The 22,870-nt window shown below is 45.0% G+C and overlaps 1 protein-coding gene across 1 annotated transcript in view; it reads left to right on the top strand.

Annotated features, from left to right (window-relative positions):
- The window catches only part of HK2 (hexokinase 2), a 57,371-nt gene extending 43,155 nt beyond the window's left edge, over nucleotides 1-14,216 (top strand). The window contains exons 10-18 of the mRNA XM_050754300.1: nucleotides 605-909; nucleotides 2,041-2,189; nucleotides 2,450-2,569; nucleotides 6,119-6,214; nucleotides 6,889-6,988; nucleotides 7,085-7,268; nucleotides 8,467-8,622; nucleotides 9,814-10,047; nucleotides 11,656-14,216. Of these exons, the coding sequence (XP_050610257.1) occupies nucleotides 605-909; nucleotides 2,041-2,189; nucleotides 2,450-2,569; nucleotides 6,119-6,214; nucleotides 6,889-6,988; nucleotides 7,085-7,268; nucleotides 8,467-8,622; nucleotides 9,814-10,047; nucleotides 11,656-11,800 (1,489 nt within the window). The 3' untranslated portion in view covers nucleotides 11,801-14,216. The remainder of the gene's footprint in view (nucleotides 1-604; nucleotides 910-2,040; nucleotides 2,190-2,449; nucleotides 2,570-6,118; nucleotides 6,215-6,888; nucleotides 6,989-7,084; nucleotides 7,269-8,466; nucleotides 8,623-9,813; nucleotides 10,048-11,655) is intronic.
- The last annotated feature ends 8,654 nt before the right edge of the window (nucleotides 14,217-22,870 follow it).

Genomic DNA, 22,870 nt, shown 5'->3' with positions numbered 1-22,870 from the left:
ACACTTGGAGTAGGAAGGCCCTGGAGACCATGACTCCAAGTGGCCACTACCCAGAGAGTTCCTGGCTGAACACACCCATTGTCTTTAGCTGTGCAGACACCTTTGGGATCATTGGCAGAAACTGGCTAAAGAGAAGCTAAAGTCCAGAAGAGCATCTCTAGCTTTTAATTTTGGGTCTTTCCCAGACAGCAGCTAGTGAAATAGTGATGGAACAAGACAAGTAGGTGGCATCAGAACCACCTCATACCACAGGGCTACTCCAGCAAAGAGGCTGATGGTACCATGTTGGGCAGAGGAGCAGTGGCCAGGGGGCCTTCTTCAGTAGGAAGAGGAGGTCTTGTGTGACTGCATGTAGGGGACAGTGGCTTATTAGAAGGTCTTTTCCTTTCAGTGGTGGGGGTGAACCAATCCCAGTGGTCATAGTTGATATGTTTTTCTAGTGGTTCCTAACTTGGGAGAGTGGAGAGAGGATATTTAGGGCGGCACCCACTCCTGCAGGTGCTTTTTGGCATTTGGGCTAAGGCGGTGGGCAACTGTCTAACCATTTGCACCATTGACCCTAACCATGGACACCTGTCTCTTTATCCGCCCTGGGGAACTACAGTTTCGCTAAGTGTCTACATAAGACCGTGCGGCGGCTGGTGCCCGACTGCGATGTCCGCTTCCTCCGCTCCGAGGATGGCAGTGGCAAAGGTGCAGCCATGGTGACAGCAGTGGCTTACCGGCTGGCCGATCAACACCGAGCCCGCCAGAAGACACTGGAGCCTCTGCAGCTGAGCCATGACCAGCTGTTGGAGGTCAAGAGAAGAATGAAGGTGGAAATGGAGCGAGGTCTAAGCAAGGAGACTCATGCCATTGCCCCCGTCAAGATGCTGCCCACCTACGTGTGTGCCACCCCTGATGGCACAGGTATGCGGCAGGGTTGCCACCTGGCTCACATGGTGGGCCTTTGTCCTAGTGTTGATGCCCTGGGAGGACTCCCTTAGCATTAGCATTGGACATTTGAACCAGAACACATTTCTTCAGCTGTATTACTAGGGAGTTCTGATCTTTGATAAACTCAGACAAGGTGCTCCTCTGCAAACAGTAATAATAGTCAATACTTATTCAATACTTACTGTGTGTCGAAGCACTTTATGTGTATGAATTCATGTAATCTTTGTTAACTTAAAAAATATTAGCAGTTAATTTTATGTATTGACCTGTGTTTGACAGAAAACTGAGGCGCAGAGAAGTTAAGACACCTGCCTAAATTCACGCAACTAGAAAATGTCAGAGCTGGGATTCAAACCCAGGAATTCAGGTTCTAGAATCTGCTCCTGCCATCACCATGTTGGTCTGAGTCAGGGTTGGCAAACTATGGCCCATGGTCTGAATGTGGCCCACCACCTGTTTTTGTACATAAGGTTTTATTATTACACAGCCATGCCCATCTTACTGTTGTTTTACACTGTCTTGGCAAAGTTGAGTGGCGGCAGCAAAGACTGCGTGACCCACAGAGCCTGAACTGTTTGCTGTCCAGGCCTTTACAGAAGAAGATTTCTGACCCCTGCTGTAACTCTCGTAACCTCAGAAATGGTGGTCTTATTCCAATTCAGAGAAGATAGTCGATGAGCAGGCCAGCATAGCACAGTTGGTAGAGGTTCCAGAGACAGAGACTGGGATTTGGTCCCTGCTCTACCCTGTCCTGGTTGTATGGCCCTGGGCAAGTGATTTAACCTATCAGCTGGATCCCAATCATCCTTAAGAGAGGAATGCAGTGTCTTCCTCTCAGGGCTTCCTAAGGATTGAATCAGGACTGTGTGTGAGGCATGTGGCACATTGTAATTGTCCAACAAGGGAGGGTTTTCTCATTTTAAAAGATTTCCCTTCAGCTTCCTTCACGGAGCTGGACTCTTCTGTTCCTTCTGTATTCTAGAATGTAATATAAGCTGGCATTTGATGGAACAGGAATGGTGTATTTGGATAGTTTTAAGTGTACTGTCTCAGCATTCCCCATGTTCTGTCCCAACTTATCACCTCCCTGGGCTTACTTTCCAGAGAAAGGGGACTTCTTGGCCTTGGACCTTGGAGGAACAAATTTCCGGGTCCTGCTGGTGCGTGTTCGGAATGGGAAGTGGGGTGGAGTGGAGATGCACAACAAGATCTACGCCATCCCGCAGGAGGTCATGCATGGTACCGGGGACGAGGTGAGCAGGGTGGCGCCTCCAGGAGGGGGCCCCTGGTGGATGTCACCTCTTGCCTTCGAGAACAGTGCTTTCTCTGCTTATCTGTGACCCTGGGGAGGGCTAGTTGGACCCAGGGCTCCAGCCTGGTCTTGACTCAGGTTTGTGCCTGAGCTTGCATTTCTTCTGGGTGGAAAGAAACATTGAGGTCTTGCGCGGGCCCTGCTGGGGGCAGCCTGCCCTGCCCAGGGCCCCTCCCTCAGTGTCCTAACTTCTCCCTGCAGCTCTTTGACCACATTGTCCAGTGCATCGCGGACTTCCTTGAGTACATGGGCATGAAGGGCGTGTCCCTGCCTCTGGGTTTTACCTTCTCCTTCCCCTGCCAGCAGAACAGCCTGGACGAGGTAATAACACCTTCCTGGAGGGCTCCCCTGAGGGCTTTATTGACTCTAAACCAGCCAGGTATGGAGCAGGGGAGAAAGTTGAGCTAAGACTAAGGAAAGAAGGACGTGAGTGACTAGTAGTGGGGAGGGACCCCTCGATGGGAATGAGTAGGTTGAGGCTGGTGGAGGTTAAGTAGGTGAGCTCAGCTGTGACAGCCTTTGGGGCAATGATGATGATGTTACTCAATGTTAACAACTGCCCGGCATGGTGACTCACACCTGTAATCTCAGCACTTTGGGAGGCTGAGACAGGAGGATTGCTTGAGGCCAGGATTTCAAGACCAGCCTAGGCAACATAGGAAGACCCCATCTCTGCTGAATATATCATTTTTAAGCACTTACTTTATGCCAGGTACTATGTTAGACATCTTATGTGCATTATCTCATTTAACCCTCACAGCAACCATGTAAGAGACGTGTTTGAATACCCATTCTACAGAAAGGAAAATAAGCCCTACAGAGGTGCTGGCTATCTTGCTCCAGGTCATAATAGCTTGGGACTGGCCAAGTCAAGATTTGGATTCTGGGTTCCTGATGCCTGAGGCTGTGCTCTCAGTTATGCTGTGGGGCTCCTGAGGCCCTTGTTATGGGATCAGGGCATTTTCATGCCATCTCCTGCTGTTTGGATACCCCGGCTCTTCTCCGGTCTCATCTTTGCTTCTCACTCCCCTTCAACTTACCTTGGGTGTGAAGTAGGTGCGTGAGGATCTGGCACTCCCGGATATTCTGGACATGAGTGCCCCGAGAAGTGGAGAACTGAGTAGGCAGTGCTGGATCTGCTGCTGATGACTGGTAGACCTGAGCATTAGGTATCAGGAGACTGTTTTTAAGCAGTTGTGTCTCCGTCTCAGTCATGAAGAAGCGCATGTGCACGCTGCCGGTGTGTGGTATGTTGCACATGCCACTGCTAGGCATAAAAGGCATGGCTCCTACCTTTAGATGCTTACAAACAAGCTGGACTGACGAAGCAAGCTCAGAAAAGGAAGAGCTGCTGTTTGGAATGTGGCCCTAATGGGATGGATACTGAAGCCCCCAGGACAGGTAGTGAGACAGATGTTGTTAATCTGAGTGCACACCTGGGGGACATCAGGACTTGGAACAAGTCAGAAGAATGAGTTGGTGGGAAAGAAAAGCGAGCAGGCTGCCCAGTGTGGAGAGGGGCATGTAGGTGGGAGCAAGTGACAGAAAGAGCTGGGCCAGCACAGAAAAGCCTACCCCAGTGACAAGGAAAGACCAGCATTTCCCATAGGGTCCCTGCAACAGTGGCCCTCTACTTGCTTCACTGAGTTCTGTAAATGCCTCCTTCTCCTCCTTATCTGAGAGAATTCCCCATGTGCACTAGTGTAATTAAGGTTTTAAGAAGTTCTGCAATAAAAACTCTGCTTAGTCTGGTATTTCTCAACACCTATTAATATTCATCTAGTGTTAACCAGACCAGCATTGCTTTATGCCTCATGTGGACAAATACTTCTGTACTATTTAATGGACCATTACTTATGATAACACATATTAGAAACAAACTTGTTCAATAGTGAGATAATAGTTAAATAAATTCTGACCCACTTATTGCCTAGTATCAGCCACTAGTTATTTGTAAGAAATTTCAATCACATGAAAAAATACTGGTATGACTAAAAAGTTTTAAAACTATTTTTCTTTAGAAATGGTAATCTCGCCGGGCGCGGTGGCTCAAGCCTGTAATCCCAGCACTTTGGGAGGCCGAGGCGGGCGGATCACGAGGTCAGGAGATCGAGACCATCCTGGCTAACACGGTGAAACCCCGTCTCTACTAAGAAATACAAAAAACTAGCCGGGCGAGGTGGCGGGCGCCTGTAGTCCCAGCTACTCTGGAGGCTGAGGCCGGAGAATGGCGTGAACCCGGGAGGCGGAGCTTGCAGTGAGCTGAGATCCGGCCACTGCACTCCAGCCTGGGCTACAGAGCGAGACTCCGTCTCAAAAAAAAAAAAAAAAAAAAAAAAAAGAAATGGTAATCTCTTTATGATATAGAAAAATATAAAATACAATTAACGGGATGATAAAAGCATAACACTCCAGTGTATATCCTCTTCTAGACTTCCTACCGAAATATTTTCTAGTAGATACTATCTTAACTTTTCATGCCAACAGGGTATATATTTATTTACATATTTGCCAGGGAAACCGGAAGGTGTGTTAACTGTTTCTGAATTGTCAGATTCCAGGCCATTGGATTAGGTTTTATTCTGTGTTCCAGGTTTCTGTGAGGAGCACTTGTTAGGTCTAGAGCCGTAAAAATTAAGAGCAAATAAAGCAGAAATCATTTCTGCCTGTGAGCTCTGGCAAGATCCTTCTATGACTGGGAAATCCCGCCAGTGCAGAGGCCCCCGGGCTTAGAGGCCCTAGGGCTCAGTGGCCCCCCAGCTGTGTTTCCCAGCTGCTGGCCTGGGGTGAGCCTCCCCAGCTGTTGGAGCTCCACTTGCCTTATCAGTAAGGATCACCTGAAATAATGTTATTTGAACATTCTTTAAATACAAACTTTCGTCAGAGATATGAAGCTAACTTGTGGAGAGCTGGGTAGAGATAAGCACACACTTGTCTGGTCGTGGGTGTGCCAGCCAGGTCTCTGAGGGTATGCGCTTTGTTTTCTGAATCTCCTGGGATCTAAACACAGTGTGACACCTCCAGGTTGATGTGAATGAAATGCCAAGCTGATGGGCTGAATCCCTTAGCAGGGCCTGAAGAAATCATGCAAATGGGTGGGTTATGACCACACAGCTCATTTATGGAAGCCGAGCTCTTGGGTAAGGGGTCTGAAGCCCTGAGGCTTGTTTCCTGGTGGGCTGTGGCAGCAGAGAGGGCATCAGGGAATAAAACCCAAAGCATTTTCCCCAGGTTCAAAGCCATCATGCATCTGCTCCCAGAGGACCATATTGAAGGCAAGGGGCCACTGAGGATGCTGAGGAGGAGCCCGGAGTTGTTTTTCTCAGTGAAAGACATGGGGTGGTGGTGAAGCCTAGCTGTCACCCAGCTGTGGGCGAAGCACTTGTTCGCCAGATGGTGGAGTTTGAAATTAGGAGACGTACACTGACCCTTCTGATGTAAAGGATAGGGACAGAGCAAACTGCTTTGCCCAGTGAGCAAAGCAAGCACACAGGAAGAAGTTGCACAGCAGGGGCAGCTGCATGGTGCTTATGAGCCCATTCATTGGGGTCGGAGGGCCTCAGGGTGCATCCTGCTTCTCTCTTCCAAGCTGTAGGCCTTGAGCAAATCACTCCAGAGCCTCAGGTTCTTATAAAGTGGCCATAAACATGACAGATGTTCCACAAGGGTGCTGTGAGGATTATATGATGTAATACATGATCTGTGCTTAGCCCAGTACCTGCTACACAGTAGGTGCTTAATAAATCCAAGTAAGTACCTTAGGAACAGTTTAGACTAATTTGTGGGTGAGATGATTGGTGACACTGGAGGATCCGTCTGACCTGGGAGCCCTTCCCTGATGTCCTCTCCATGCTAATGTGTGACTTTTAGAGCATCCTCCTCAAGTGGACAAAAGGCTTCAAGGCATCTGGCTGTGAGGGCGAGGACGTGGTGACCCTGCTGAAGGAAGCGATCCACCGGCGAGAGGTAGGAGACACATGGCACGAGGCCTGATGTGTCAGCTCCTCGATGATTGACCTGGTCTGTGTGTTCAGAAAGTGAGGGCAGCGTTAAGTGTGGCTGCATGGGTTGTTGAGTGTGCACTGTGTGTCAAGCCATGCTCTCAGCACTGGCGGTTCAGGAGTGACCACAGCAAAGCTTTGTTCTATAAACAAATAAGCCCATGACCTAGTGGCAGGTGCTGTTAAGAGCTGTGAAACACACACACACACACACACACACACACACACACACACAAGTAAAGGAGTAAAAGAATGGCTACTCCATAAGCAGAGCAGCCATGAGGGCTGCTGGTTGCCCATTTTTATGGTTATTTCTTGATTATATGCTAAACAAGGGTGTATTATTCATGCCTTCCCTTTTTAGACCATATAGAGTTAAAAAAAAAAAAAAAGAAAAGGAGTGAAGTGGAGTGAGGAGAGCAGTTGGAGCAAGTGTGCTGGCAAGGGGCACTGTTAAATAGCACGAGCGGGGAGGGTCTCTCCAAAGCGGTGACATTTAAGCACAGACCTGAATGGAATGAGAGAGCCAGCCATGGTGTATGAGATATATTTTATATACCTATAAATCTCCCACGCAAATGTCTGAAAGGAGAATATCGGGTTCACCTGTGAACGGGGCATCTGCTTCTGCCCTCTCAGGAGTTTGACCTGGATGTGGTTGCCGTGGTGAACGACACAGTTGGAACTATGATGACCTGTGGCTTTGAAGACCCTCACTGTGAAGTTGGCCTCATCGTTGGTAAGGACCCAGACTGTCCTTTCCACATGGGGCTGCACGGCCTCGGGTGTGGGAGGGATGGTGCTGAGCAAGGCCCTGGTATCCTGTGATTGGCAGGCACGGGCAGCAATGCCTGCTACATGGAGGAGATGCGCAATGTGGAACTGGTGGAAGGAGAAGAGGGGCGGATGTGTGTGAACATGGAATGGGGGGCCTTCGGGGACAATGGATGCCTAGATGACTTCTGCACGGAATTTGATGTGGCTGTGGATGAGCTTTCACTCAACCCCGGCAAGCAGAGGTAGGCACCCAGCTGGGGCCCTGTTAAGTGTGTCCCAGGACTGGATGGCAACAAGTGATCGGAGCTTCCACAATAGCATCTCCCAGGATGCTCGTTATCATGAGATGTTAATAAAGGAGGTTTCCTTGGAAAGGGTTTCTTGTCAAATGCACCTGGAAAGTTCTGAGTTAGTAAACGTAAGAAGCATCTCCCACCCCAAAGCCTAGGAGAACAGGGAACAGGTGGGAGAATACTGGAGCCTAGGTCTGGCACTCTAAGGAGAAACAAATAGTTGAAGCACCTGCTGCTGCCAGACTGCAGAGCATCTCTGGGGTGATGCAGACAGGAACAAATCCTCTCCCTCCTCCATCTTCCAGTGCCGAGCACTGGGTCAGCCCCAGTGTCACAAGACCCTGTGCATGGTAGGGGAGCAGGGTCTGAGCTGAGAGACAATACACTTCTCATTAAGATGTTGTCTGTAGTGTTTCCTAACTAGATTAATCAAACACCCTCGTTCTACAGAATAAACTTTGCAAAACATGTCTAGAATAGAAGTTACAGACTAAAATGCCTCTAGGGGCCAGGTAGGCAGCATTAATGAAGGAGGCAGGCTGGGCCAAGCCAAGATGGGGTGGCGATGGGGTATTGGTTGAAACTGGGGACATGGATTTTTTTTTTTCAAGGCAGGGTTCATGGACCAAAAGACCCTCAAGTCACTGCATAATCATGTTTAGTTCCAGTGGCCAGGACGGGGGGCCCTACAGCTGGCAGTAGTTACTTGAGTAATGATGATTAGGTCCAAGAGAAGGCACGCTGAATGCCTAGTGAGGTTGAAGATTAAGACTCAGCATTCTCCCCTGCTCCGAGAAGTCTGGTAGGGTTATGGTGTGTGTTCCTTCTTGAGTTGCTTCATGAAGTTTCAAAATAAGCCTTGGAAAGGAAATGAGTTCCTTTCCCTGTGGGTTCCTTTCCGAGGCTTATTTCCCCAGGAGCCCCACTGGCCTCGGGCACTGTGGTCAGTGTTGCTGAAGTTGTGAATTAGCATGCAGAGACACCAGGGATCCTGCCCAGGTGAATCAAGTAGCAATTCCTTTTCCATCAGGGGAGTCTGCCTGTCTGCCACTTCTGATGCACTGGGGGTGACTAAGCTGGCCTGTCCTGTCTCAACACATCCCTCTCCCTTCCTACTTAACCTCCATGAATGTTACTCGCATTGCAGGTTCGAGAAAATGATCAGTGGAATGTACCTAGGTGAGATTGTCCGTAACATTCTCATCGATTTCACCAAGCGTGGGCTGCTCTTCCGAGGTCGCATCTCAGAGCGGCTCAAGACAAGGGGCATCTTCGAAACCAAGTTCTTGTCTCAGATTGAGAGGTGAGAGCTTAGGGATCAGGGTAGCAGGGGGCCATGTCCTTCTTTTTTCTCACTGGCAGATAAACTGAAGGATTTTCACAGCTCAGGGCATGACTCATACAAAAGTCAGTTTAGTGGCAAACACATTCGTGTCTATAGTGTTTACTAAAAGCGTATTATGGACAGTTGTCATTTTAAGGGCAAACATAGAGCATTCTCATGAAAGTTTGTGCTAAGCCTGACCTGAGGTCGTGTAAAGTGGTATTGTTGGGTTTTAGACCATATATCAAAGGTAGAAAGATACCTGCTCATAGCATGTAAATTGAAATGCACAGAGAAAGATAACCTATTAAAGCATCCACACTCGGCTTGAAAGCCCTTCCTAACTGCTGGCTGCAGTAATCAGGCAGCCAGGATTGAGTAAATGTTGCAACGTCAGGCAGTGCAGACATATGCCACACAGTGGCTCATTAGAGCAAAGCCGCCTTCCTACAGTCAAATGGTGGAAAATCTGCTCTAAATTAGAACAGTGAATTTCAGAGCCCTTTAAAAATTAATGCTATGCCATTACTCTCAGGGCAGAGAAGAACAGGAACTAGATAACTGACGTGAGTAGACCCCTCGGGCATCTGCACCAGTGAATAGAAAGATATGTTCTAGCTTACAGGTCTGTTATGTTCAAGGTGATTCCAGGCTTTTAAAATAGCTCTCTTTATATAGGAGGGTTTATTTTCTTTCTATAACTTTATTTACACTTCCTTTGTAAATAGTGTACAAATACAGTTCAGGCCACCCAGAGCAGCAGAGCAGAAAGAAAGCATGAGTCTAATGCTGCTTGGTTAATTCCTGCCTTGCAGACCCATGACCAGCAGCGAGAGAATGGACATGAAAGAGCTTTGTAACTGACCACTGTGATCGACAGTGAATTTGCTTTGTTTTGAGTATCCACTTTGTAGTAGTAATGCTCTACCTCGAGAATGGAGACTGGAATGAGGAGCTCTTTGTATTCCTGTCACCCTCAAGAAGAGTCATTGTAGTCCAGTAGGATGAGCAGTGCTCTGAATTTAGAAATGGGAACCACATTGAGGGGCCAGCTCCTGGAGAGCCAGACCCCCACAGAGCCTCCCCTATAAAGGACTCAGGCCCTGGTGTGGTAGGCTACTAGCCCTCTTGGTGCATAACTGAACACTTGCTGTCTCCCTCTCACCCCAGTGACTGCCTGGCCCTGCTGCAAGTCCGTGCCATCCTGCAACACTTAGGGCTTGAGAGCACCTGTGATGACAGCATCATTGTTAAGGAGGTGTGCACTGTGGTGGCCAGACGCGCAGCCCAGCTCTGTGGCGCAGGCATGGCCGCTGTGGTGGACAAGATACGAGAAAACCGTGGGCTGGACTCTCTCAAAGTGACAGTGGGTGTGGATGGGACTCTCTACAAGCTACATCCTCAGTGAGTGCCTGAGCCCAGCCCTCCCTGCCCACCTTCTTTCTGTCTCTTTGTTCTTTCCCCCTTTTCTCTCTTTCCTTTGTTACTTGATAGTGAATTATCAGCCATTCCAAACAGTGTATATAATACATGTATTATAGTTTAAAGATTCACAACCAGAAATAGGCCTGTGTTTCACCCCCCATCGTGGGAAGCCCCCTCTGAGCCCTTCCACAATTGTGTCCTCACACTCCCGTGCCACGGGTAAGCATTGTGCTGAATCAGTCCCTTGCTTTTCTTTTCCGCCCGCATATATCTAGGTATGCATCCATATTGTTTAGTTTTACTTATTTTTGAACCTGCCACAAATGGAATCATATGGTATCTCTTCTGTGGCTGGCTTTTCTCACACAGCGTTTGTTTAGAGATGCATCCGCATTGAAGTATACAGTTGTAGTTCATTAATTTTCAGAGCTGTATAGCGTACCTTTGAGTATATTGTGGTTTTTTCTATCATTGATGTGATATTTAGGTTACTTCTAGATTTTGAGCGTTACAAACAGTGCTACTGTGAACGTTCTGGCAAATGTAATGCTAGAACTCTGAAGCAAGATTTTTTTCAACATTCTAGAGCAGGGGTTGACAGGCAACAGTCACAGACTGTTATTGTACATAAAGTTTCCTGAGGATTGGGAGGGGGACAGAAGCCCAGCCACCAACCCTGGGACATGGCATCTTTAGCTTTGTAGATGGGGAGGGTGTCCTGACCCTGTTGTATTGGGACAGATCACAGCTCTCTCTTTCTCTGGTCCATATAGGAAGGATCTGTGATCACTGTGATACCCTAGCAGTGACTCTGTAAGTCTGCTTCTTTTGCCTCCAATGGCATTTTGGAGCAGATGTGGCTCTGATACGAGGCTATGCTCCTGGAAGATAGAAAATCACATTCATGAGTCCTGGTCTCCTCCTCCAGAGTTTGTGAACAGATTGTGCTCCTCTGTTAGGCACACTTGTGGCTTCCATGGCTGTCGAACTTCTCTTTTACTGATTATTAGTTTTAAGAACACAATTTGCTGGGATCTCAGACATTTGTCCCAGAATTGAATCCCAGCTCTCCAATGGCTGATGTGATATGGAAATTGTTTTCTTTTTTTTTTTTTGAGACAGAGTCTCGCTCTGTCACCCAGGCTGGAGTGCAGTGGCGCGATCTCGGCTCACTGCAAGCTCCGCCTCCCGGGTTCACGCCATTCTCCTGCCTCAGCCTCCCGAGTAGCTGGGACTACAGGCGCCCACAACCGCGCCCGGCTAATTTTTTGTATTTTTAGTAGAGACGGGGTTTCACCGTGGTCTCGATCTCCTGACCTTGTGATCCGCCCGCCTCGGCCTCCCAAAGTGCTGGGATTACAGGCGTGAGCCCGCGCCCGGCCTGGAAATTGTTTTCAATAAGCCACAGTTTTCTGGTACTTAATAATATATAGTAAATGTTTAATACATTATAGCTGTCATCCTTCTCCTCTCCTTAATTATTTCTGGGTTTCCAGCATCGCTTCTTAGCTTTCCATTTCTAAGTGCAAATATAAACCAATCATGACTAAGATGGTTTTTCCTGTGTCTTCCTCCCACCTTTTCCAGCTTTGCCAAAGTCATGCATGAGACAGTGAAGGACCTGGCTCCAAAATGTGATGTGTCTTTCCTGCAGTCAGAGGATGGCAGCGGAAAGGGGGCTGCGCTCATCACTGCTGTGGCCTGCCGCATCCGTGAGGCTGGACAGCGATAGAACCCCTGAAATCGGAAGGAACTTCCTCTTTCTCTCCCTCTTCCCTGTTTTAAATTATGTCATCCCCTTGTGTCAGAGACAGACCCCTTGGCTTTTCCTTGGCAGAGAGGACCCCACTGGACTGGGTTTTGTCTCTGCATCTCATCATAGAGCTTGGTGGCCGAACTTGGCCCTATTAAGATAAATACAGTTCCAAATAAGGATTTGTTCACATGCATCACAACCATTCCCATTGGTTCTCTTAAAACACGAAAATTGTCACCCTTAGTAATCCCCCTTTCCAAATTCCATGTCCCTGTATAATTCTACAGGATGGGGACACTAATGAAGATATGGTTGCTTCACCTTGAAGCCTGAACATGACATTTCTAGGTGGGGTGTATCCCCCAGCTCTGATGTTGTTACTGATTCTCCTGTCAGAGATCTGGGAGGTCTCCACTGAGGATGTGAGCCTGATTGTCCTACAGGCAGATGTGGGGAGGGTGGAGGGGCGACAATGGAGGGAAATCCATGGATATCTATGCAGCAGCCCCTCTTTAACTTCATCTACAAGCATTTGTCCTGTGGATTCCAGCATTTGCTATTCCTGGAATCAAGGAATCCCGAGTCTGGGCAGTGAAACCAAAGCCAGAAGTTGACGCATCCTGCAGTTGGGCCAGCCGTCGCATCTCAGCGGGGTGCACACATGATCCACAAGTGATGGACTTTTGGGGAAGGGGGAGTTTTTGGTTTGTTTTACAAATTTTTCCTGCAAAAGTGGAAACACTGTATTTTCATTTTAATTTATATTTGAAATTTTATTTAGTTCTTGAAGTAGATCTGCTCCTTCATCTTGACATGTAATGGTCAGTTGTACGTAATGTATTTATATGTTAATTTGTTGTGTATATAGATATGCAAGTCTTGTCAGAATTGGCCTCAGTGTAGTTAAAGGGCGGAAGGGGAAGATACTGACTAGTCATAGAAATACCTCATTCGCCTGTGGGAAGAGAAGGGAAGCCTCTTCAGGGTGAGTGAGTGGCAAAGCAGTTGCTTCTGGCTCCTCCTTCCCCTGTGGTCTTGGAAGTGTGGAAGGCAGGGACAGAGATGGAGGCTGAGCCAATGGACTGAAGAGACCACAGCAATTGGTTCCTCCATCTAGAGATTTTCTTGGGGCAATATTCCATGGGATGTTAAGCAAAGGAAACCAAAGGAATCATTTCAAATGGACTCATGGCTTAGAAATCTTTATTCTTAGGGCAGTCAGTAGTATTCTAAAGCTTTCTGACAAGATAAAGGAAGTCACCAAAAAAAAAAAAATGTTTTTAAAATTGTATCTAATCCTCAACAACAAACCAAAACAGAACAATTAAACAACCAAATAAAACCTCAGGGACAACATTTTTGGTGTTTTTTTGCCCTCCCAGCAAGTTTCACCTTGGGTTTGTATTTTAAATGTTTTACAAGAATTGTTGTCCATGTGCTTCCCTAGGCTGAGCTGGCATTGGTCTGCTGACCTGTTTTTGTGGGGGGTTTTTTATACACACTATTCATTTCAAACCATTGGGAGGGATGAGAGTGGCTTAAAAACTTCCGTCCCTACTTTTCAAGAGTGCAGTTGATTCTGAATCTGAAAGCCCACCTCTGCTCTAAAATACACACAAGCACAGACGTTAAACCTGGATACTATATAATAAAGAGGGATGTAACTCCATTGAATTGGATACAAGGATCAGAATGGAAAGATGGAAAGAAACTCATGATGAAGTTGCACCCGGTTTTTGTATATTTATCAAATTTGTGCTGAGAATAGTGTCTGATTGCACGACTTTTAAGCAAAGTTGGGTGTTATTGGGTGAAAATGGCCCAGCTCCTCCTGGGAGCACAGAGCGGCAAAGGGCTGATCCTCTTGCTCTAGTCTCTTTGCTGTCTGGTGTAGCTCTTCTGCTGCTCCCATCTGCACTAATTGACCCAAAATGTGGGTGTTTCCTGCTACACAAAAGCCAAAAGCTTTCACGTAGATTTTAGGTTCACTAAAGGGTGCCCACAAACTAGAGATGAATTTTAACTTAAATTTTAAGCTTGAAGATTAGGTACTATCTATGAAGTTACACTTTTTTTTTTTTTTTTAAGGTAGAGATGTGTGTGTGTGTGTGTAGGTATTAAAAATGTGTTGTTGGTTTCCAAAAAGGAACACTGGAAAATAAATTTTGAATGTTTGTGTTCTCAGAATTAGGTTGACAGTCCTTTGCTGACGTGGCTTTGCTTTGTGTAATATACATGGGATCTCAATCTTCGGGGTGTGATGAATAGCGAATCATCTCAAATCCTTGAGCACTCAGTCTAGTGAAGATGTTGTCATTATGTACAATAAATAACTAGTTTAATTAACTATGTGATGTTAACTATTAATAAATTTTAACATTTTCCAAGATAATCAAATGTGTGATTCATGAGTGTTTAAGAGTGTAGTCATCTTCCGGTCATATCAGTACTTACTGGCCAGCCTGATGAGTAATCTATGGGTGTCTTGATTTTGAGTGTGTGTATTTGAGAGGCATGTGGCCTTTCTGGAAACTCAGTTCCAGTGGAACTAGAAGGCAGCTTTTCCTGGGTTGCCTTTGACCCTTTAGATTTCAAGCCACTGAAGGGCTATGGCTAGTCCTGCGGTCTACTGTTTAAATAGCTTGGCTGAAATTAGCACCACCCTCAGGGCCTCTGGCTGGTCTTGGTTGGCAAATGTGATTCATATTCAGGATATATAGCTCTCATGTGAACATCCAAAAAGCACTTGCTTCTGTCCCCTCCCTACCAAGCTTTCCCCTCTCCCCAATTAGCAGAACACAGGTCTGGAGAGTAAATTCATCAAAAGTCCCCAGTGATACCCATTGACATTCACATGGCCCTGTTTGACAATAACTGAGGGAAGAGGATGACCACGGCTAAGAGGATAATGGAAATAGCCAATGGGTGAGGGAAAGATGAAAATTAGACCCTATTTTTTTCTGATACCAAATTGGTGAGATTATGGGAGCATTCTCATACACTGTTGGTGGAAGTATGATTGGTATAGCCCTTCTGTGGGGAAAATAGGCAATATGCCTCACAGCAGGTTTTGTATAATTTTCTAGAAATTTGTGCTAAGGAAATACATATAGTTGAAGACTAAGATTTAACTTTAAGGATATTGACTGTCATATGGCTTATAATAGCTAAAAAGAGAAACTGTCTCTATATAATGGATCCACTCACGCTTTATCAGGGTACAGTCAGGAAAACAATCCATTCCAGTCATTGCAAACATTTTAATACTGTGACTTGGTTACACAGGTGATGGGAATGCTGAGAAGCCAAGCAGTAGAGAAGCAACCCAGGGATTAGCAACATCAAGAAAAGTAGCTTCAATCCCACTGGCTGGATCGGAGTCACAAAGCAAGGACTGGGACCCTGGAATGGAGTGGGAGATGAAGAGATTCTCTGCCTTCTCTCCCACCCACTCATTTTCTGCAGTGTTTCCATTGGCTGAACCTAGCAGGAAGTGTGTTGGCATAGGGAGCCTGGGAAATGGAGCCTCCTGTGATATGGGGCAATTAGGAAAGTAACTGGCATGCAACTTACAAAACCACTGTGTGGTTTTGTAGAATACTATTGAGCAGGGTTATAGGATAATATTTAGTAACATAGAAAACATTACCAGTATGCTGCTTCAGGCCAAAGAATATTTCAGAACAGTGTATTATGATCCTGTTTTTGTTTAAAAAATACTTTTTGTTAGAAATTACGATATATGACGTAAGAGTTGTAATGGGTTTCCCTGAGTGCCTCCTCTGCCTCGCTGAACTCTGGTAGGGGCCTCAGCCCCCTTCCTCAGCAGCTCTCCCTCAAATGACTCACCCCTCTGGGGTCTGTGTGCTGCAGTTCAGCTTGGTGGTGTCCACCAGCCTTAGCCAGGCTGCTGCTCATTGCAGTTTTGGTGCCACCTACCCTCCCTAGGCCACTGCTGCCCCCACTTCACAGCCTCAGGGAAGAGCTGCACTCCCATTTCCCACTGGGGGATCGAAGTGGACACAGACACTTATTCTCCACAGACCATAATACTGGACAAAACATTCAGAAGATACTTTTTGAGATGGTTTGGCTCTCTCTCCCTACCCACATCTCATGTCAAATTGTAATTCCCAGTGTTGGAGGAGGGGTCTGGTGGGGGGTTGATTGAATCATGGGGGCAGACTTCCCCCTTGCTGTTCTCATGATACAGTTCTTAGGAGACCTGGTTGTTTGAAGCTGTATAGCACCTCCCCCTTCTCTCTCTTCCTCCTGTTGGCCATGTGAAGATGTGTTTGCTCCCCCTTACCTTCTGCTATGATTGCAAGTTTCCTGAGGCCTCCCCAGCCATGCTTCCTGTGCATCTTGCAGAACTGTTAGTCAATTAAACCTCTTTTCTTATAAATTACCCAATCTCAGGTAGTTCTTTGCAGCAATGGAAGGATGGATGAACACACTTTTTTTATTGTATAATTTAACACAGGTATTTGCACTAGAATGCCTTCCAAGCCCTGGATTCCCCATGCTCATGGCTTCCCTTGGGCTGCCCCCCTGCCCAACTCCCACCTGCTCTGTGGGGTTCCTCACCACAGGAGAAAGCCGTGCCATTTACTGGGACTCAGAAAACGATATTCCAAAATAATGGTGCTTTGACATGCTGAATAAAGAAGCAACCTCAAGGTCTTTCCTCCTGCCCCACCCTCAACTCTCTGTTTCTCCCAAAGCACAGGATAAGGCTTTTATCTGATATTCCCTGATCTGCATAAAGACTGAACCCCCTCCTCACAAGGAGAACACAAGTGCCTTCTGTCCTTTCCCTGAAATCTCTTAAGGACTGGACCCACCTAGGAGAACACAATTGTCCTCTATCCTCTCTCTGAAATTTTATTATCTATTGCAGAAAGGAAGACTGAGGAATGCAACCACACTTAGATGGATTTTTTCACAAGATAATGTTTGTGGATTCCAGCATTTCATTCAAATTCCAAAGAGAATCATTTACAAGTTAATTTCTGTCTACCTGGCACATTCATTCTCTCTAATAAACATTTACCGCCACTTGAAAAAGTTATCACATTTCCTCTCTCTCTCCTTCCCCTATGAAGAAGGGTATATAAGCATGTGGACTTCACTGTGTTATTGGGTAATCATTCTGTGATTCTTCCGTGTTATGTATGTTAAAATAAATTTGTACACAAAATAAAATTGCAATAGGAGAACAATCCTATTCATCTGCCTTTTGTCAGTTCATCTTCAGAAAACCTTCAGAGGGTGGAGGGGGAAGCTTTCTCTCTTTGCTTCTACAGATTTGAGGCTGTGAACAGGATAAACCAAATCTACTCTGCTCTCCTGGGAACCACATTCAAGAGAATCTAGGACCTGACAAACTGGCAAAAAGGGTAAGAATTTCTCACCAGTCAGATTCCTAGGTGTCTGTCTGTGGAATCCAATAGAGCAGATGGTGAAAATCACTGTCTCTGTTTCCTTTCCAAATTCAGGTTAGTGGGAAGAAAAACATTTGTATAGACTAGCCTTAGGTTTAGTGACCATGGTATATTTTTATCATGGGGGCTGCATTTTTTGCACCCATTTAAAAAATGCCCCATGTTATTGTAAATCTAGAAAGTTACCTTTGGGACTTTCCATAAAGAGGGCTTATTGGTTTGAGTCACTTATGGGATAAATAAATCAGCCATATTTAAACAACTGTTTTGCCAGTTTGTCAAGTCCTAGGTTCCCTTGACTGTCTTCTTAGTACCCATGAAAAGACACAAAAGAAATATAGCCTTGAAGACTTATTTGACAAGAATAAAAGAAAAACAGACATTAGGTTTAAAACAAAGTTAAAAATCCTTCAAATGCTCAAACTGTCTGCTTTGGATTTTATAAGCAAGGCACTCTAACCTGTGGTCTAGTTCTTAGAATTCAGTGTTTTCAGTGCTCCAGTCCAGGTTCAATTCCTGGTTAGGGGAACCAGTTCCTTGGAAATAAAAGTCCTTTGACTCAGGAGAGGGGGAAAAAAGCATTTATGAGAGTTTAAATTATTTGTCTTGAATTTACATTTGTATGACTCTTGACTTTTGGAGGTATCCAGTCATTTGTAATCCTTTCTTCCCTCATGAACAGCAGCAGATTTCCTGTTTCTATTTTCCATCCATTGGGTCACATGTGTTGTTGGGTCTTTGATGCAGATGACCAGCTGAGAGGTTAGGACCCTGGAGAATATGTTCAGATGGAGGTGTGAATTGCATCCCATTTGCAACTAGTGAAACTTTCCTTTTTTTAAGTTGTTGTTGGGAGTAGTCTGGATCTTGGAAATGTTGCAGCTTTTCGCTCCCCTTTTGGAGACCTTGGTTAAAGCCATAAAGGGCTTCATGGTTTTAGTCTCATATGTGCTAATTTGTTTCAGTTTTGAGTCATTTGAAGTTATGCCTTTGGTTTAAAACTTTGGTTTGTATTTAGAGCGTGATGGCAACTCCCCCCGCAACCCCTCACGCCCCATTTATTTTACTTTCTGGGCAGGAGAGCCAGAGCCATGAGCAATTATGGTGCCTCTCCCAGGCAGAAGGGGGAGATACTGCTCTCACAGCCACTGCTGCCACAACTACCACCATTCCTCAGCTCCAGGGAAGGTCGGTTGCTCACAGGGGAGAAAGTTTACCACTTGTATATTTAAAAGGATTTTTGTTAAGACCTATATGGTCAGAAGTCAGCTTAATTAAAAACTGATATTCAGGTATTTTTGTAAAAGTTATCTTTTAGGTCCTATTTCTCCTATGGGAACTTCTTAGTCAACGAGGCCTCTTTTTCTGGGACCCCTGATATCTACAACTTCATTGGCCTTCTGGGAAACTTAAAAACTCCCCAAACTGGCTCTTCTAAGACCTGTTCTTACACTTACTTAAGTCCAAATGCTTTTCAAGTTCATGTCACTTCAATAAATCTTTGGTAAATAAAGTTAGTTCAAAAATTGTTGGTAAAATAAGCCTGTCTATCCCAGGCAAACAGAATTAATGTTGACAATTTTGAAATGTCATTTCAACATTCATTCTGACATTTTTGCCTGGGTCTACTGCTTAGACAGGTTTATGCTGTCTCTGTTGATGTATTAAGGTCATACAACTTGCTTCTGTGATATTTTTGATACTTGCTTGATTTGTTGGTTAGCTAAAGCTGTCAGGGCTGGCATCTGGACTCCCCCAAAACCCTACACACATCTTGCTGCAAGCTTATATCTTTGGTTTTGAGCCCCTGAATTCTGGGGTCTGGATAGGTGGCCATAGTGAGTACTTGAGATACGTGTGTGCACAACACAGGGGAGAGCCAAGCCCAAGATGACCACATCTTCCTTGGCTCAGCTCTACCTCCTGGCCATGCATTGTCTTCACAGCTCCGTCCTCTGTCCCGGGCTCTGCACTTGCTATGTAAATCCAGGTCACAAATAGGCCCTACCCTTCATAACTCCTCTGGGTACCACATTGGTATTTGGGACCTAGGATGACTGGGGCTGAGGGGTACATTGAGGAGGGTACCTGTGTCCAGTATCTTAAAGACCTTGGTTAAGATGAGATTGGCTAATACAGGGTTTGCTTTTTCAGAAGAAAAAATAACATAAATGGCTAACTTTTACATTCAAATATAACTTGAGCAATTCAAATATAATTGTTAAGAATGAGTAAATTAAATGGTAAGTGTAAATGGGATAAATGCTTTTATAAGCTTGCCATCATTTCAAAAATCTTTTTGGTAACTTAAAATCTTAAAGTCAAGTCATGTTCAATTAAGTAATAGATAATCATAAAATGTCTCACTCATTTCTCAGTAAGTTAAAATACAGAAATATTAATTATTAAACATAAATTTCTGTTTACATATTTTGACATATTATTGTACATGGTATAGAAAAGCTAAACATATCTGAATCTGTTAATAAACAACAGAAAAAAAAATGGAGGGAACATTTATTTCTCAAGCCCCTGGCCTCAAGCACTCCTGCCTCAGCCTCCCAAAATGATGGGATTACAGGTGTGAGCCACCTTGTCTGGCCAGGAACATATATTTCTAAAAAATATAAAAAGGTTTTCATCCACAAATACTTATATAAAACAATTCAAAATAACTTACTTCCTAAGTTTTTAATGGAAATTATGGCTACCAAGAGGTAAAATTATAATTAATATGTGTAATTAAAACTACTATCTATAAGAAATAATTCTGTATACAGAGTATATGAGGAAAGTAAGATGTCATAAGGTATGAAGATAGGTTTTTTGTTGTGGAAAGAAATATTTTTGTCTAGGGAGAAGTTATTTAAAGTTCATTTTATAATAAATGAATAAAGGAAGAAATGATAATAGATAAAACTAAATGAATATAAAAAGTTGGGGGAAGAGAATAAAAAAGTTGTAAGAGATTATAAAAGGTTTATGAAAATGTTATTTTGTGTGGTCAAAACTGAGATTGAATGGATTTATTAGGCTTCATTAAAATTAGCTTTAATACTGATGATACAAAAGTAAAATTTGTTTTTCCCTTTTAAATAAGATTTTCTTGCATTGATATGCGATAATAAAAGACTTTGTTCACTTTTATCACAAAGTAGAAAAGAAATTTTAAAATGGGAGAGAGAGAGAAACAGATTCTGTATGCCTCATGCCGTCTTTCTTAGTTCTTTTGATTACTTGAAAAACTAAGTCTCTATTAAAGAGTAAAGATTTTTGCCTATTGAATTTTTTTTTTTTTTTTTTTTTTGAGACAGAGTCTTGCTCTGTCACACAGGCTGGAGTGCAATGGTGCAATCTCGGCTCACTGCAACCTCCACCTCCCGGGTTCAAGCAATTCTCCTGCCTCAGCCTCCTGAGTAGCTGAGATTACAGGCACCTGCCACTATACCCAGCTTATTTTTGTATTTTTAGTACAGATGGGGTTTCACTATGTTGGTCAGGCTGGTCTCAAACTCCTGACTTCAGGTGATCCACCCGCCTTGGCCTCCCAAAGTGCTGGTATTACAGGCGTGAGACACTATGCCTGGCTCTATTTCTTGATTATATACTAAACAAAGGGGTGAATTATTCATGAGTTTTCTAGAAAAGGGGTAAGCAATTCCTGGAACTGAGGATTCCTCTTCCTTTTAGACCATATAGGGTAACTTCCTGATGTTGCCATGGCATTTATTTTTTATTTTTTATTTTTTTTTTGAGACGGAGTCTCGCTCTGTCGCCCAGGCTGGAGTGCAGTGGCCGAATCTCAGCTCACTGCAAGCTCCACCTCCCGGGTTTACGCCATTCTCCTGCCTCAGCCTCCCGAGTAGCTGGGACTATAGGCGCCTGCCACCTCGCCCGGCTATTTTTTTGTATTTTTTAGTAGAGACGGGGTTTCATCATGTTAGCCAGGATGGTCTTGATCTCCTGACCTCGTGATCCTCCCGTCTCGGCCTCCCAAAGTGCTGGGATTACAGGCTTGAGCCACCGCGCCCGGCCTGCCATGGCATTTTTAAACTGTCATGGCACTGGCAGGAGTGTCTGTTAGCATGCGAATACATTATTATTAGCGTATAATGAGCAATAAGGATGACCAGAGGTCATTTTCATCGCCATCTTGGTTTGGGTGGGTTTTGGCCAGCTTCTTTACCACTTGCTGTTTTATCAGCAAGGTCTTTGTGACCTGTATCTTGTGCTGACCTCCTATCTCATCCTGTCTCTAAGAATGCCTCGCCTCCTGGGAATGCAGCCCATTAGGTCTCAGCCTTATTTCATCCAGCCTGTATTCAAGATGAAGTTGCTCTGGTTCAAATGCCTCTGACACTTATATTTGGACAAACTTTGTGCATGGAAACTACAAACCAAAAATAATCTGTCAGATTGCCACTAATCTTCTCAACTGACTGCCTTCTAGACTCGAAAGAAACCAGTTTACAGACTACTCCAGACACTTGTTTTTCTTATTTCCATAGAAATGCCTCTTATGAAGGATCTTTTTGCTAAATCATATATGGAGGCCTACCTTTGAGATCCCATCTGCAATGCCAACCATTTATTGAACTGGTCTATTCCCAAGAGTGCAAGGCTGGTTGAATGGGACCCGTTGCCATTCAGCTACTAACTTGATTTTTCTCTCCACAGCTACTCACTAAATTTTTATTTTTATTTTTATTTATTTATTTATTTTTTTGAGATGGAGTCTTGCTCTGTCCCCCAGGCTGGAGTACAGTGGCACAATCTCGGCTCACTGCAACTTCTGCCTCCCGGGTTCAGGCGATTCTCCTGCCTCAGCCTCCTGAGTACCTGGGATTACAGGTGCACACCACTATGCACAGCTAACTTTTTTTTTTGTATTTGTAGTAGCAATAGGGTTTCACCATGTTGGCCAGGCTGGTCTCAAACTCCTGACCTTGTGATCCACCCACCTCAGCCTCCCAAAGTGCTGCGATTACAGGCGTGAGCCACTGCGCCCGGCCTAAATTTTTAATATATAAACCTTCTAGGAAAGTTTCAGACAGGGAATGTTGGGTCTCAGAAAATAATACCCCAAAATAAGGTGCGTGTGAAAGGACACAAAGATAGATGTGTACCCGCCCCCCACCCGCTACACCCTTGTTCTGCTCTCTAATCTTTGCACATACCAGAGATTTCGTAAGTTCTGTGAGTACCTGGTTTTCTGCACGTACCAGAGATTTTGTTTTGCACATACCAGAGATTTTGTAAGTTCTGAGGCAAGGTCACAAGACGTGTTTAAGTAAGATAAACTCTTGCTGCCATAAACCTGCTCTCCCGCCTCAAAGTTTGAACCAAAATATCAGAAATGGCGGGAACCAATCATAGTTAGCCAAATCGCCTTGTTCAAACACTAGCCAATCATATATCTGATTTGTATAATAACTCTATGCCCACTTTTCTTAGACTATATAACACTGCTCGGAGCTCAGTGGGGGAGCTCTCCTGCCCGTCTCGTTTCACGAGCGAGGGAGAGTTCCAGGTTCGAACCTGTAATAAAGATCCTTGCTGCTTAGCTTTGACTCTGGACTCTGGTGGTCTTCTTCGGGGAATA

The sequence above is a fragment of the Macaca thibetana genome, chromosome 13, assembly GCF_024542745.1.
Source record: "Macaca thibetana thibetana isolate TM-01 chromosome 13, ASM2454274v1, whole genome shotgun sequence".
NCBI lineage: Eukaryota > Metazoa > Chordata > Mammalia > Primates > Cercopithecidae > Macaca > Macaca thibetana.
The sequence above is the reverse complement of the archived record's forward strand: the minus strand, read 5'-3'. Positions and strand labels throughout refer to the sequence as shown.